Raw genomic sequence first — 15,541 nt, forward strand, 5'->3', positions numbered from 1 at the left:
TCACCAATTGTTGCTAAAGTGGAGCATACCCACCAAAAATGAGCACAATTGGACTAAAATTGACGATTTCGTCTCCAAAACAATGTTCGGTGATCGAAAAAGTTAAGCCTCATCGAGCGCGGATACTTTTTTGGAAGTAATTGAAAACGTGTCCAAAATGGTTTGCTCAGTTCATTTTTTTATTTCATCCTTCATAATGTCTAAATTGGACCCTGCAAACCAAAAATGAGCACAATTGGACTAAAATTGACGATTTGGTCACCAAAACAATGTTCGGTGATAGAAAAAATTCAGATACTTTTTTTGGAACTAGGTAAAAATTTGTCCAAATTAGTTCGGTCAGTCCGAACTTTTAATTTTATCACCAACTTTAAATTACACTCTAGAAATAAAAAGGGTGTAAAAGTGTAAAAGTAATTGATTCTTTTCATAAGGGTGGAAAAAAGGGTGTACTCTTTTATCATTCCACCCTTAATTACACTCTTTCTAAGAGTGTAAAAAGAGTGTAATAACAGTGTAATTTCTTCAAATTCCACTCTTACACTCTTTTCACCGGTAAATAAGAGTGGAAAATGGATTACACCCTAATCCCCGCTAATTAGGGGTGAAATAGGGGTGAAACCTCCTCCCGGGAGTTAGCAAATAAATTGCACGTAAAATATTTATAGTCCAGGACACGTTTTAATGTCCAGTTAAATTACAGACGTTTTATTATCCAGGAAAATTCCGGTACAGGTTTTATTGTCTAGCCGCGGATGTTTTAGTACTCGGGCTACTTTATGTGATTCCCAATGTTTAAAAAATGAGAAATGGAAACTTCTCTGACCCCAAATTGAAAGTGCACTTTATGAATGCTCTGAAATGAGTAACGTGGAAATTTAAAAAATGTGACCGACTAGCAAATAGCTCTCAGAGATCGGCAAGTGGTTGCTTTTGGTAGTATCTAGCTTTGGGGGGCACGTTTAGGGGGAGGGGGGGGGGGGGTGCGCCTAACTTACCTCAAATAATGCGTCAGTGTCCGTATCTGCATTCCGAATGAGAGCACTCGAGTAGTTCACAGGCCATCCAGGCAGTCCACCCCCGAAGTCAGTTGGGTAGGGGTAGTCGAACATTGTCATCTGGACAAATGCGTTTCTGATCATGTACAACAGCTGGGTGTAGTCCCCTTGTGTCTGGATTGTGTTGCATAGACTGAACATGCTGGATATCTGCTGGTATCCAGAGGATCCCTGGCTAGCTAGCTTGTCTAGTTGATCGAAACCCTCTTTTACCCGATCCACTACATCTTGACCTACCTGGAAAAACATCTGATTGAAACAACCCTCTTGAATGTATTTATTTTGACAAAACAACCGGATAACTCAAATTATGCGGCAGCAAACATCAAAAACACTTTCTTAAAGAATATTGCCTGCAATTGTTTATTTTTGTTTGCATGAACATTATTACGAATTAAACCCATAATTTTTTAATACTTGACATACATTTTAAGACCACAATTGGGTTTTAATAGCAATTTTTCGCATAAAGCGCCCAAAAATTTCTTCCATTTGTAATATAATCTATGATTTGGTATTTTATTAATCAGTGTAGTTGTTATCTGCAGAGTAAAAAAACTTACCTGCAAATCACACCCTAGTAAAGCAGAAAATACTTGTAAAGCATAAACTTGTAAGAACCTTTCAACATCTTGAATTCACTCGCAAGAAGATGTGGTTATTTTTTTTTCGAAAATAAAATAGACAAGGAGGCTCGGTATTATGCGATCGCACATAAGGTTCCGACCCCGCTCATCCACAATTTTGGCATAATTCTCTACCAAATGAGGAACAGATAGAAAAACCCAAAAACTCAATTAACTTTCAAAAAAGATTTGTATATGAACGAAAATATAGCCTCCAAAGCAAATAACTCTGTGGAGTAAAAAAATGATGCATTAGATTGATGAGATATGCCAATATTAAGAAAGTGGATCAAGACGAACAGCAAAATAAAACAACAACAACAAACATTAATTACATCAAAAACTTTATGTCCGTTTTAAAAACAAAACTTAATATCAAAGTCAAAATAGTGTCAGATGAAACTGAAACTAAACAAAATAACTTGTAAAAAATATGGGACCAGTCAATAATAAGGCTTGGTAACAATTAGACAATAAAGAACAAAAGCTGTTAAAACAGTTGAAAACAAGTTGAAAAATTCGCTCATTTTTTGTTAAAAAAACAATAATTTCAAAGTAATGAAAACAATTGGAAATCAATTAAAATGTCCCATAGATTTGAAATTTCCAATGCTTCAACATACGGGAATTAAGAACTGTCGGTATTCAATTTTTAATGCGGTTACAAAATAACAACAAATAGAGAAAAAACAAAAAATCAGTTAAAACTTGCCAGAAAACGCTTTCGAAGCCGTAAGGCCGTACTTTGGCCCTCAAAATATTTCTGATTGCAGCCTCGGCAAACACCAATAAAGTTTTACGTGACCTCTAATTAATGAAATTAGGTAACAAGTAGACAAAAAGGAAAAGGCAAAATAAAGTAATACTAGTTTTTTTCGAAAAAAAAAAGATTGTTTCCAAAGAGATTAAAGCCATTAATTACAAAATGAAATAATTAAATATCTTAGTTTATTCTTTCAAGGGAAATCCATGAGACCTGCAATTATCCAAAATATGTCTTACGTCTACAAAAAGAACGTCAAAAACGACCTAGATCAAAAACTATTTTACTTTTTTTTTGTGGAAAAACCGTTTCGAAGCCAGTAAAGTCATAACGAATTTTTAAAACCTTAGATTTTTTGACACAATACTTTTTGACATCTTACTTTGACAACAAAATATCATTTATGGCCTGTAGTTAACGAGACTAGTTAGCAAACAAAAAAAATGAACAAAATTGTGAAATAAAACGTGTTTTTTTGGAAAACAATTGTTTTCAGAGTCATGAAAGCCATCAGCTATCTACTATTATCCAAATATCTGCTCATCTTTCATGAATACCAATGAAAACGCGTTTTTGTACAGGAAAATAACCATAACCGTGTTATTGTACGACTAAAAGACAAAGCAAAAATATAAAAAATTCTTTGAAATTCTTCAAGACAGTTGTGTCGAAGCCGATAAAACCATAATCTACATCTTCAAAGATCATAATATTATCAATTGTGCTCTATTTTGAACGCCAATAATGTGATATATGACCTTTCAATAGCGTGATAATGTGGCAAATTTAGATAATGTGAAAAATGGGCAAATACCTAAAAATGAAATAAAATTTTAAATCTAGTAGTATCAAAGCAAGAAAACCATAACTTAAGGCATAAAACCGCAATAATGATTGCACTTATACTCAGTTGAAAGACGAAGTATTCTTTCATTGCTGACACTAATCTACAAGTTGACCAAATTAAGTGAAAAGTGGAGGCAAAGTTCAATAAGCCATTATTTATTTAAAAACCAAATTTTTTTAAAAGTCAAAACGACCAAAACTGTCAAGTAACAAACTAGACAGAAAAATTTGGAGCTAATTAGAAAGTCAATAGGACCTATTAATAGTGAGCTTTGATTTGAAATTCTTTTATTTAAATAATATAAAAAAGATCGAATTTTTTTTATAAAAAGACCGACTGATTACAATCCGAATTATTTTTGGATTGTAACAGTCCACGATTGGTCCAAAACTAGCCCTGCTAATGTTGTTTGTCAATTAAGAACACTTAATTTTTCGCGTGTTGTAGATATAGATATTTTGTTAGTTAAAAATCAAAAATAAATGCCGCGTTTTTGATAATCAACGAGTAAAGTTAGCAAAAAACAGCAAAGTTTTAATTACGGAGCACTCCCAACAGAATCTGATGGAGAAATGGCTCCTTTTTGAGTCTACAGAGAACGTGTTGGTGGTGTTTGGGTGTGTACTTCCTGCAAATTTAATCAAACTGGACTAAAGAAACTTATTTCGTGCTGTTTTTGATGAAGAACTCTGAATTATGAAACCTTTAGCCAGAAGTTTTGACGAAAAAATTGAAATAGCCTAGAATATTTTATTGTTTTTAGCATAGCAATAAAACCAATAAACATTTTTTTAAAAAAAATTAACAAATATAAGCAAAATTGGCGAAACTTCCGGAAACGGTGAATAAAATCAACGGAATTCACTCTATTTTCTCAAAAGTTTAAACCTCGATAAGTCCTTGTAAAAAACGAAAATCAAAACAATCTTTTTAATTCCATATTCTACGCTGGACAAGCTTTCTAATGATACCAGTCTCAACTCTCTACGGTAAATATATCGATCGGCCAAAATTGACTGAACAAAAAAAACCCATTTGAGTATATAGTTCCTCCCCCCTCAAGAGGATCGGAACAAAAAACAAAATCTTCTTCGGTTTCAGAAACATCTATACAGACAATTTATGTCTAGCCAAAATTGTCGAAATGTTTCAGTGGGGAAATGCACTAAAAATGAAGTTGATGAAATAAATTACAATAGTAGTTTGGAATTGTTTTTTCACTTAATTGGCGGTGTAAGTAATTTTAGATCTTTGCAAAAGGGGGACTATTCTTGAATAGAATTTAAGCGAGCGATTTATTAACCAATCAGAGACGACTAATAACTTTCCGCTCATATACTGTGTTAAACTGGATAGAATAAAATGCGCCATGCTAGGGCAATTAGCCGAATTGGAAAACAAAGCGAAAAGAATGTCCGACTGGCGGGTCGGTGGGCGCGCCTCGCGCGCGTCGCGGCTTCGCCGCGATAACCGACCCGCGGTTTCCGGATTAAATCCCACAGCTCCTGAGAGGCATGGTCGTGAACAGCGGTCCGCAATTGCGCCTAAACTGATATTCGGCTATCTAAACTGTAGGCCAACTAATATTGTGGTAAAGTATAGCACAAAAGGGGTGGCGATTCTCTACTAGGTACCAAAGGGGGGCAATTGTTGAAGATCACCATGCCTCGCGAGCGGTCGCTGCCGTGTTGGCCGACAGGGCGTTTAGCCGACAGCCAAAAAATTGGAAATTAAACCGACAATTAGAGTAAAATGAGCGTACAATTAGTTCTGAAGCCATGATTGGACGGACATAGCTTAAATCACTATTTCGTAAGAGGACAAATATACCAACAACTACCGTAACGACGGTCTATCCGTAGCCGCAATCCCCCCCCCCCCCGGTCGGGGGTTGCTGTCACGGAGAGGCCGTGGTGGAGCGCCACCCGACCGCAAATCAAAGATAATTGTCCACCAAATTACTGATTTATGGACCAATGAGACTTTTTGGATCTTTTTCAACAATTGCTCCCCCCTTTGCAAAAAGTGTGTGTGTGGGGGGGGCTATTCTTGAATAGAATTTAAGCGAGCCATTTATTAACCAATCAGAGACGACTAATAACTTTCCACTCATGCACATACTATGTTAAATTGATACGCCATGGTATGGCAACTATCCGAACCGGAATACAAAGCGAAAAGAATTTCCGACTGGCGGATCGGTGGGCGCACTAACCGACCCGCGATTTCCAGATTACATCCCACAGCGCATGAGAGGATGGCCGTGAACAGCGGTCTGCGATTGCGCTTAAACTGATATTTGGCTATCTAAACTGTAGGTCAAGTAATATTATGGTAAAGTATAGCACAAAAGGGGTGGCGATTCTCTACTAGGTACCAAAGGGGGGCAATTGTTGAAAAGATCCGTAATTTTTGTTTGAGTTGTTCAAATCCACGTAATTTTCGAAACTGAAATGCTAATATGGAGAGAAAGTGTCAGTCCAAATTAAATCAAAATCTGGCAAGATTCTTGCCGGTTATGAATTCTTGCAAAACCAGGGTGTCTTTTTACCATTGTAACTGCAAGGATGGGCGACACAATCAATCAAGCATATTGTAATACTGATATCTGATCATGATAATAGAATTAAAATTTATAACATGTTTTTCCTTACAAATTCAAATGTTCATGCTTTCTGTTTTTACTTCTGCCGCTAAAAGGATGGATAACGAATGAATTTGGGATGCAAAAAAGGATATATGAGCACACAATTAAATTTAGAAAAGTAAGTTCAATTAATTGTTTTCGCCAAATGTAATTTGCTACCTTAAAAGTGTATTTGTGTATTTGAGAAGAATTTATTGATTTCTATGCGGCGAGTAAATTTCTATTGATTTGCAGTAAAGAACGGAAAATATTCTTCTAGATTAATAGAAAAAATCTTGAATCCAAACATGAAATTAATTTTCTCCTAACCCGATATTTTTAGTGAAAATGCTTTGTCACATTATCAATGATATCCTCACATCACCACACACTTATCCACAAGGTTGACTTTACTGTCTACCAAAAGAGGAAGAGATTCGAGACTTATTAGTGGGCCAATGAGACCTGCCGTTCTAATGCTACGAGACAAGACCAACAAAAAACAACTTAGTTTGTTATTCACTAAAAAACATGGGAACAGACCTTGATGAGACTCGGTAACAAGCAGACAAAAACTGGCAAATTTAAAAGAAATACTTTTTTATGTTACTTGGGAACAATTAACTTCAAAAAATGGAAAGTTAAAGAGGTTTATGTCAATTCATACCACAATAGAAAAACATTGAAACCTGTCATTATCCAGAATGTGTCGTAGGTCTACAAAAAAGACGACAAATTCAGACACAAATTTCATTAAATTTTGCAAGAAAACGGTGTCGAAGCCTTAAAAACCATATCCTGTTCCGTAAAAAACAACATATAATCAACTGCGCCTTTTTGAACACCAATCATGTGATTGGTGACCTCTGAATATTGAGACTAGGTAGCAAGTAGACAAAAACTAACAAAAAGGGGCACACTTGAAAAAAAAACAATTGATATTTTCGAAAATAACTAAATTCAAAGTCATGGAATCTTTGGAATTCAGCTGAAACCGTTAAATAGGTTCATTTTTGTCTTCAAGAAAGCTATTGAGATCTATCATTATTCAAAGTATGCCATACGTCTGCAAACAGAACGACAAATACCGAGAAAAAACGGAGTTTTATTTAGGTTTTTGCAAAAAAACCGGTGTCGAACTCGTTCAAACAACAAGCAATGCACTGAAAGTATTAGAGCTTTTCATTTGTACAACTCAGAAACACCAATTATTTGATGTGATGAGATATTTGGACTTTTCACTAGTACGTCTGGATTTGAATTGCTCTGCTCTTTAAATAACGTAAAAATACAAAAAATTGCGAAAGCGTTTTAAAAGCATGGAATCTGATTACAATCCGAATTTTTTTACAACGGTCGAAAATTTACAACGGTACGAAATGTTTACAACGACTTTAGAAACAACGGTTAAACTTATACTAGCCTTGCTATTATCGTTGGTCCATTAGGAAAACGTAATTGTTCCAAATATTATGTATATGGACCATTTTGCTTAATTATCGAGTTAAATGAGCAAAAAATTGGCTTAATTTTAATTCAACAACACTTTGAAAAATATCCACAGGTAAAACTAGCCTTCTTTGGAGTTAATAAAGATCGCTTCAGAAGTGTTTAGGTGTGTTAATCCGGGCATTTTATGTAAAGTGGACTGAAGATGCTTATTTCGTGCCAAATTTGGTTTAAAAAGGCTGAATTTTAAAATTATCTCAATCTTAAATATTTGATCAAACAGTTGCAAAGAACTGTTTTGATTTTTGAGGTAACGACAACAACACTATCGTTTCCATTTTTACCATTGTTTTCGGCTAATATGCAAAAAATTGCTTAAAAATACTGAAAATGTGAGCAATAACAACGAAAATCAGTCAAATTTTCTCAAAAGTTTAGAATTCAATAACGCCATGGAAAAAATCTTTTTAGTTCTACATTTTACGGTGGACAGGCTTTCTAATGATACCACTCACAACGCTCTACGGTTAATATATCGATCAGCGAAAATTGACTGAACGAAAGACAAAAAAAACATAAGAACATAACTGCAAAATGCTACCAGTTTTCCCCAGTTTTCAGAAGTTTCACGAAAATCTTTGACGTCATTTCTTACAAAAATCTGCGAAAACAGTTGAGTGATAATTTTTGTTTCTATTTGGCGAAAAGGTAATATATATTTTTTGTTAATTTGCTCAATTAATCATCACGTTATCTATGTTTGTTCACAATCCGTTTCTAGAAAAAAAATGCACGCTATCAATGTCTTTCCTAAACATGAATAAAGTGGTTAGTTTTTCCAATTGTTCCAAATTCAGATTGATTTTTTTTCAGTTTCAAATTTTTTGACGTTCTAAGTATAGTACTTTTGATTGTTTTTCGTGGATTCAAAGAGATATTCTGTATAATATGTATAAATAAACCACACAGTTGTTTTTCTTAGCATTCAATTGGTGTATACTTCATTTTTAAAATGGGGCAAATCAGTTAATATTATTGTTATATCTTCGCAACACATGTGGCGAAACTTTGAGCCTGCGTTTCACAAACTCTTACAACAGCTCGTGCTCCTCTCTCACAAATCAAGACAAGAGGGCGGGGGGGGGGGGGGGTTTAGCTGACTCCTAAATATTTTAAAACTTAGCATATTTGTCACTAAAACTTCCTGGGCTTTTGGTTTACGAGGTCATACCTTGTTCTCAAATTTGTGAGGTCAGTTACCTATATCTTTCCTATGACTATATTTCCTTACTAGACTACCATATTTATTGATCTTAGACCTGCCACATCTTACTTTCATCTAGCAGTTAACACTTTATCGTTGACTCTCTTAAACTTCCGAAACAAAAGAACACCCACTTATTTAAAAAGTCATTTCCAAAGATGTCTGGAATTTAGAAGCGGGTCAAAAGTTGATCACACATCAAAGCAATTGACCCGTCTCACGTCTTGAATTTAAATTTTTAATAATATAATAACTAAACTTAACTTTCCCATGATTTAAATTGATGAGTATGTTGAAACTAATCCGATGTTTTGTTTACAAGCGTTCATAGAAAAAACAACATAACAGGCCTACTGTTTATCTCAGCGTGTTCAACTTTTTGTTTACTCGCGAGTATTAAATTCTCGAGATGAGAAAAACTTTCCCCTTTGAGAAAATTCCCTTTAAAGCGCCACAAATATATTATATTTTTATTGTCTAATAGATTCAAAGTTTGTTTTGGTGAATTGTGTATGTGTTTAAAAGTGTAATTGTATTGTTGTTTTGTATATTTAACTAATGAATTGACGCTCTATAGCTATAAGTATTTCACACTGAGGGACTTAAGAGCTCTCTTTAGTTTTTCGAGAGAGTACCAAAAAGGAGCGCCGCTGGACCGCAGGTTTCATCTAAGCAAACAAGCTGAGCTAGCTCAAATATTTCGTCGTAAATAAATTGAAAATTTTTCAATATTCTCTACAAAAATTTATTTCACTAAACTCACTTTTAATATAAGCAGCGTCAAATGCAAATAGAATTAATGTTTCACATTTCTTTGCTCAAGTTATTGAATTTTGAGTATTGATTTCTAAACTCAAAACCAGTTTTATTTCTAATTTATTCCTTTTAAAACACAGTTACAGTAGCGCCAAATATTCCCATTCTGAAAAAGTATGTAATAAATTTCTAACAATTTTAGTTAAATTTCATTTTCAGAAAAAAATTAACTACGTATCCATTCATTGTAAATTTGGTCAAATTGAGTCGATAATCCATATTCAAATTTTTGGTATATAAAAGCAGTCATAACTAGCTAGTTATGGATTATAACCACCAGCTTTTACCACCAGTTTCTGTGTTCCCATATTCGTCCCTCCTTCACAGTGAAAACGACCTTTACAAAACAGATTGCCAATTAAATGAAGAATTCATAAAAACTGCCGAACTCGAAAACCAGCAACCTCTGTACCCGTCAGGGGTTTCCCCAATTGCCCCGAACGCTGAAACAACAACAAATACCCCAAACACGACAACAACCACTACAACACGAAAAAAGCCGAAACGACGAAGAATTATAACTCCCGAGCAACGAACAGCCGCGAATGTTCGTGAACGAAAACGTATGTTTAGTATGAACGACGGGTTTGACGAACTCCGAAAACATTTGCCCAAATTTTCCTACGAGAATAAATTGTCCAGAATCGAAACTTTGCGTCTCGCGATAATTTACATCCAATACATGACCGACATCGTTAAACACAATAAGAGTCCAAGCGAAGCTACTGTTCGTAGTTTAAAACATGGCTGGCCTAGTTCAAAGCCCAGATACCATTTCCCGCCATTTTTGCCCACCCATTTGTACCCCGGCTGCACTATGATTCCGACCAATGATATCGAATATTTCAACCAATCAATGGCCGTATTCCCAATGGAAATTAACCAATCACCGACTGGTATTTCAACACTTCCACCAGGGTACCCAACAGGGGTGTCCGATTACACTCTCAGTCAAAACTCGGAACCCTATTGGTAGAATTATCAGGTTTCGATATGATTGATGTGTCACAATTTTATAACTAATTATTTAGTGAGATTATTAAATTTGTGTTGATTTATTTTTTATCAGTAATGGAGCGTCGGTCACTTTTAAAGTAGATGTATATTTTTGTAGATTTATAATTGATTGATTTCGAAATGGAATGGGTCGTTATTATTCATCCATTTTTAGAATTTTAAATTTAACTTTATTCCATTGAAAACTTTTCAAATAGAAAGCGTTTAATATCTGCGTGGTTTTCGAGATCCGGGCTAGCAAAGTTTAAATTTAGCCTTTGGCCTTTTTAGTCTGCGCAGCGTAAAAAGTGACATGATGATAATATGTCCAGAATGGCCAGCATAAAATTACAAGCTTGAAATAATATGATTCAGTACTGATTTATTCTGAACGTGTACTCCGGTTAAATACCATTGATGCACACTAAAAAAGTTAGCGTTAAATTGCTTAACTATTCTATTTAACGTGTATAACAAGTAACGTCAACTTCACTGGTCAAGTCTAATATCATTACTGATTAGAACTACACCTTTTACATTTTTACACAAGTCAAAGTCCAAGCTAAGACATTTCATAAATCGTAAAACAATTTCCAAGCTAAGACAATTTCATAAATCGTTAAGTACTAAAACGTCTGTAAAACGCAAAAAAATTGAAATGTAACAAATGTACCTTAGATAAAGAACATAAGAACGCCAACAAAATGAACTTGATCTCAAACGATGTCAACAGAGCCTTTTTGGTCAAATTGGTAAAGCGATAAAAAATAATGCTTTATATAAAATTACAAAAACTCTTAGGTTCGGTATATCTCCGCAAATGCCGGAATTGCCAACCCCCCCCCCCCCCCCCCCACACCAGGTGGGTTATGGCCTAGGCTTCCATAATCGATATTTTTACACTTTTATGCAAAAGGTCTAATCTCGCGTCTAAGGCCACATAAAACATGAGCAATGCAAAACAAACATTAGTTTGTTCACACATGGTAATAATTTGTTCACATATGGTTATGAGAATATAAACATTATCCTCAAAGGTGGTTTCAGTATACTTTCATCAAAAACTCTTTCGATCCAAAAAAGGGTAAAGGTAACTTCTAGGGTCTAAGCAGGCGCAACTACTGTGAAAATGGGCCAGTAATTGTTCCCAGCCAGCTAGTGTTCCCAACCTGCAAGCCTAGTGTGCTAACCATTTCAGCACCTGGTCTGAAGCTCTCGAAGTTGGGCATATCTTATAACCCATTCTTTCGTTCTTTCTTGTTCCTCGAGGCTTCTTTTCTTTAGCCAAGTATACGTTGAACAGGTAGATTACATTAGGTTGTTCTCTCTCAACCTTCTAACAGTAACTTCATCAGAAAAAAAGATAAAAAAAAATTTCTAAAATTATATAAATTATGACCACAATTTCCTGACCTGTTTGAAGTCGTCAGTGGCCAGTGTCCAGAAGCTGCTTCTGGCCTCATAAGAGTCTGCCAGACTGACTGGGGCACTGGCAGCCAGGGATCCAGTCACTACATCCGGGTACTTGAACCTCATGTACGCAGACAACATGCCTCCGTATGAACCTAAACCAATAGCACATAATTAAACAATAATTTATTTCTAGTCTTAAAAAGGTTAGAAACTGCAGAATACTTTGAGGCTGTTGAACAATGTTAAGATGTCGAGTAATCGTGATGATAAATATTGCCAAGTTACTATTTACTGTGAAGCTCATGAAAACAATAAGCAAAGAATCGTCAATATTAATATAATTTCAACTTGACATGCAAGTTTCCAGGTTCTACTCAAAATTGTTAGTTTTATGAATCTTTATGGTGATTCGACTGGATTTTCTCAAACTCTTAGGGCTGACCTACCTCTATTCGCGACTTTGGAAACTGTATATAAAACTATGTAAAATTTTTCCTCTTCTGGTTACTACCTTTTGCCTCCTAATTTTTTTCCTAAAAGAAATGTTGCACCAAACAAATGGACAGTCTGAGATGTGGGGAATAATTGAAAAAAGACAGCTGAGAACAGGCTACTTTTAATACACTGCAGACTGAAAGCCTAATGCAGCTCTGCTGCGATTACGCAGAAACACATTTATGTTACTGAAGAGACAGACTTCCACAATTTTGGCGTTTTTTGGATTTTTGTTTTGGAGTCACCTGGTCCAAATATCAAAGCCCGTTAAAAACTTTACAGATTTCTTTGAATGACAAAATCTAATGAATTTTGTGTAACAAAAAGTGAAAAAAACAGTACCAAAACAAAAAATAACTTCACTCAAATGAAAATATATGTAAAGAAAACTTTGCTCTGTACAACAATTTCTTTTTAATTATTCCACAAGATATAAAATTTTCACACTAATTTTAGTGCTTTTTTCTGTCGAACAAGAACTTATTGCCAAACTATTTCCCAAAATTTTCCAAAAAATTATTGTCATGATTTGATATGCTGAGCTCGGAACCGGTTGAATTTTTTTACCAACGAAAACTAGTGCGGTCGAAAACTTTTTTCATTTGCGCAAATATTACAAATAGTAATCATCAGTCTTTTTCAATTGTCAATTGATTATTTTTAAAAAAACGAAACTATAATTGCAAAAATGATTGAAAGCTAAGGCAAGCAAAAAAATGCATTTATAACTTGCTGCGTTAAAAAAATTAACCTTAGATGTATAAAACAAAATTGAAAATGTAAAAATCAAAGGTAGAATGTTCAAGATCTGATAAAATTTTTGAAGGCAAAAAGATACTAATCAACTTTGAATTTTGAACGATAAGTCGAGTGCGTTTTTCTGTCACAAGTCAACATCAATTAAAAACAACTACGAATCATTAAACCGGTTTTTTTCAATAGCAAAATTGTTGTTAATTTGTTGTTAATTGTTTATAATACACGAAGTGTTGCTTAACAGCACTAGTATCAGTTGATAAGATAATTGAAGCATTTGATTGACCACAAGCACAATTTTTTTTAAATATATATATTATGTGACATCAATTTCCTCTTTTAGCATAAGATTTGTCGACAGACGAACCTAGGTTGCTTATTAGCTGTTTGAGGAAAACAAACGTGCAAAAGTGGAAATCTCCTACAGTAGTTGGGAGATATTGAGCAAGCGCAAGTACTGTGAAAATGGACCTTTAATACTATACTGTAGTACATCTGATGCAACCGAAATGATCCACTTTTTAGTTTCATAAAGCTTAAACTGGGAAAAATTTTGCAATTTCCACCCAAAAGTTGGCTGTAATCGAATTCTGATTTTGAAATCTGTGACTTCCCCTATATTTCTTAAATGATTTTACGTACTAATTTTTTAAATGGAATTAAAATCCCCGCAAAATAAACATCAGCCAAATTCGTTAGGAATTACTCTTTTCAATTTTTTATCACTTCAAATTGGATTTAAATTGGTTTCACTGAATTTACTCGTCTTTTAAAAATCATTTGAGATAATAGTAAAAATAATAATTGTGGTTCCTGCGTAATCACAGCGGAACAGCATTAGGCCACAGCGGCCTGTTCTCAGCTGTCCTTTTTCTTATTATTCCCCACTTTTCAGACTGATCTTTTTATGAGCAGAATTGCTCTTTTTTGGAGACTATATCCACTTTTTTGCGTCTGAAACTTTCAAGTGGTACTATCATTGCAGCCAACATTTGTCAGGCTATGGTCAACCTGATGCTATGGTCAAGTAAGAGCTCATCCTCACTTAGACTGATTCACTGAGGCAGGGGATTGATCTCTCAATCATTGGCATGTGAACCACACACCTTACCTCTCGAGATAAAAAGTTCTTATGTCTGGACCTTGGTACGTTCTCCAAATTTTTTATATAGCTGGCCTAAGAAAAAGGTTAATTTTTCATGTGATTTTAAATGCACAAAAGCAAACAACGGATTTTTATGGCACCTGAATATTGTTCGAATATTGTATACGTTTTTATCATCATTGAAATTAATATTGAAATTTCTGTATAAGAAATTGCATCACTGCCGAACAATTTACATTATAAATTGGAATAAAACCAGTCAATTATTCGCTGAAAAAAACAGCCGTTAACGATTCATTTGCACTCATCAATTTTCTTCATAACTTACAATTCTTTCAGTCTGGATACTACTAATTTTGGCCTGGGACTTCCCCTGGCTGAGGACGGACTGTAATAAAGTAAATTTTACCTCCAAAGCATATGACAGGAGCATCTGGTATTTCGTACTCGACCGTTTTGAGGTGGTGGAGGAGGTTGGCGAAGTCAGCAGTGGCCTGGTCCACAGTGAGAAGTCCCAACTCAGGCCAGTTGAAGGAGTAATTAGCTCCGAAGGGGAGAGACTCGCCGTAGAAACGGTGCTCGGCAAACACCACCAACGCCTAACAAATCCAGTAATTATAAATTGGTTTCAGAATCTATGTTACATTGCAAAAGGTACACTTTTGCCCAAAAGGTGCACTTGGAGGCTAATGCTGACAATAAATCGGTGACAAAAGTTTCAGTTAGCCTAAAATTCTTTTCTCGAATTTCTCACACCTCGACCTGGGAAGAAACGATTTCGTGAGTAATTTGATCCTTAAATTAGTGGTAGAAATAATTTCTAAAAAAGTTCTAAAAGCGTTCATGTATTTTGGTCTTCGCTATTTAATTTCTCTTTTTTTCTTTCCGGATTTCTATTGGTAAATTGTACTCATTTCGAGCAAATGTAAGTTTTGGAACGTAAGTAAAGGATATGTTATGAAGTAAAACAAATCTTTCAGATTTGAGAGGTCATCAATGACTCTTTCCGCAGGCAGAAATTTTTTTAAATACAAAATTTTACTGAAATGCGCACAAAAACCTTTCAAACAGTATATCTCACGTTAGAGGCTTAACATGTTAAATTTTCAGCGCATTTTTCACTCACTTTCCACGCATTCAGCAAATCTCTTACAATTTTTATCCGTTTAAATCTCAACCCGGATTTTAATTGGCTTAAATGCGAACAAAAAAATTTTTCTTTTTGTTGATTTGAATTGAAAAGTTTGAACTTAAATGGAACATAAATTTACCTTGTACTTCTCAGCCAAAGTCAGGACAAATCCAGAGGCCTCGTAAAAACTGTCAA

The 15,541-nt window shown here is 34.8% G+C and overlaps 2 protein-coding genes across 2 annotated transcripts in view; one reads left to right on the forward strand and one right to left on the reverse strand.

The window, feature by feature from the left end:
* LOC142340660 (dipeptidyl peptidase 2-like) overlaps positions 1 to 15,539 on the reverse strand; it is a gene marked incomplete at its 5' end in the record, with an annotated part of 67,419 nt that extends 51,880 nt beyond the window's left edge. The window contains 4 exons of the mRNA XM_075391350.1: positions 999 to 1,295; positions 11,859 to 12,010; positions 14,624 to 14,813; positions 15,486 to 15,539. Coding sequence (XP_075247465.1) covers positions 999 to 1,295; positions 11,859 to 12,010; positions 14,624 to 14,813; positions 15,486 to 15,539 — 693 coding nt within the window. The remainder of the gene's footprint in view (positions 1 to 998; positions 1,296 to 11,858; positions 12,011 to 14,623; positions 14,814 to 15,485) is intronic.
* On the forward strand, positions 9,388 to 10,560 carry LOC142341463 (neurogenic differentiation factor 1-like). Its single transcript, XM_075392419.1, has one exon. The coding sequence runs from the start codon at positions 9,712 to 9,714 to the stop codon at positions 10,423 to 10,425; it is 714 nt and encodes a 237-aa protein (XP_075248534.1). The 5' UTR covers positions 9,388 to 9,711; the 3' UTR covers positions 10,426 to 10,560.
* Positions 15,540 to 15,541: the final 2 nt, after the last annotated feature.

The sequence above is a fragment of the Convolutriloba macropyga genome, chromosome 6 (genome assembly GCF_964194025.1).
Source record: "Convolutriloba macropyga chromosome 6, txConMacr16.3, whole genome shotgun sequence".
Classification (NCBI taxonomy): Eukaryota; Metazoa; Xenacoelomorpha; order Acoela; family Convolutidae; genus Convolutriloba; species Convolutriloba macropyga.

Excerpts from the sequence above, each read along its gene's own strand:
- LOC142341463 (XM_075392419.1), top strand. The coding sequence starts at position 9,712 with ATGGATTATAACCACCAGCTTTTACCACCAGTTTCTGTGTTCCCATAT.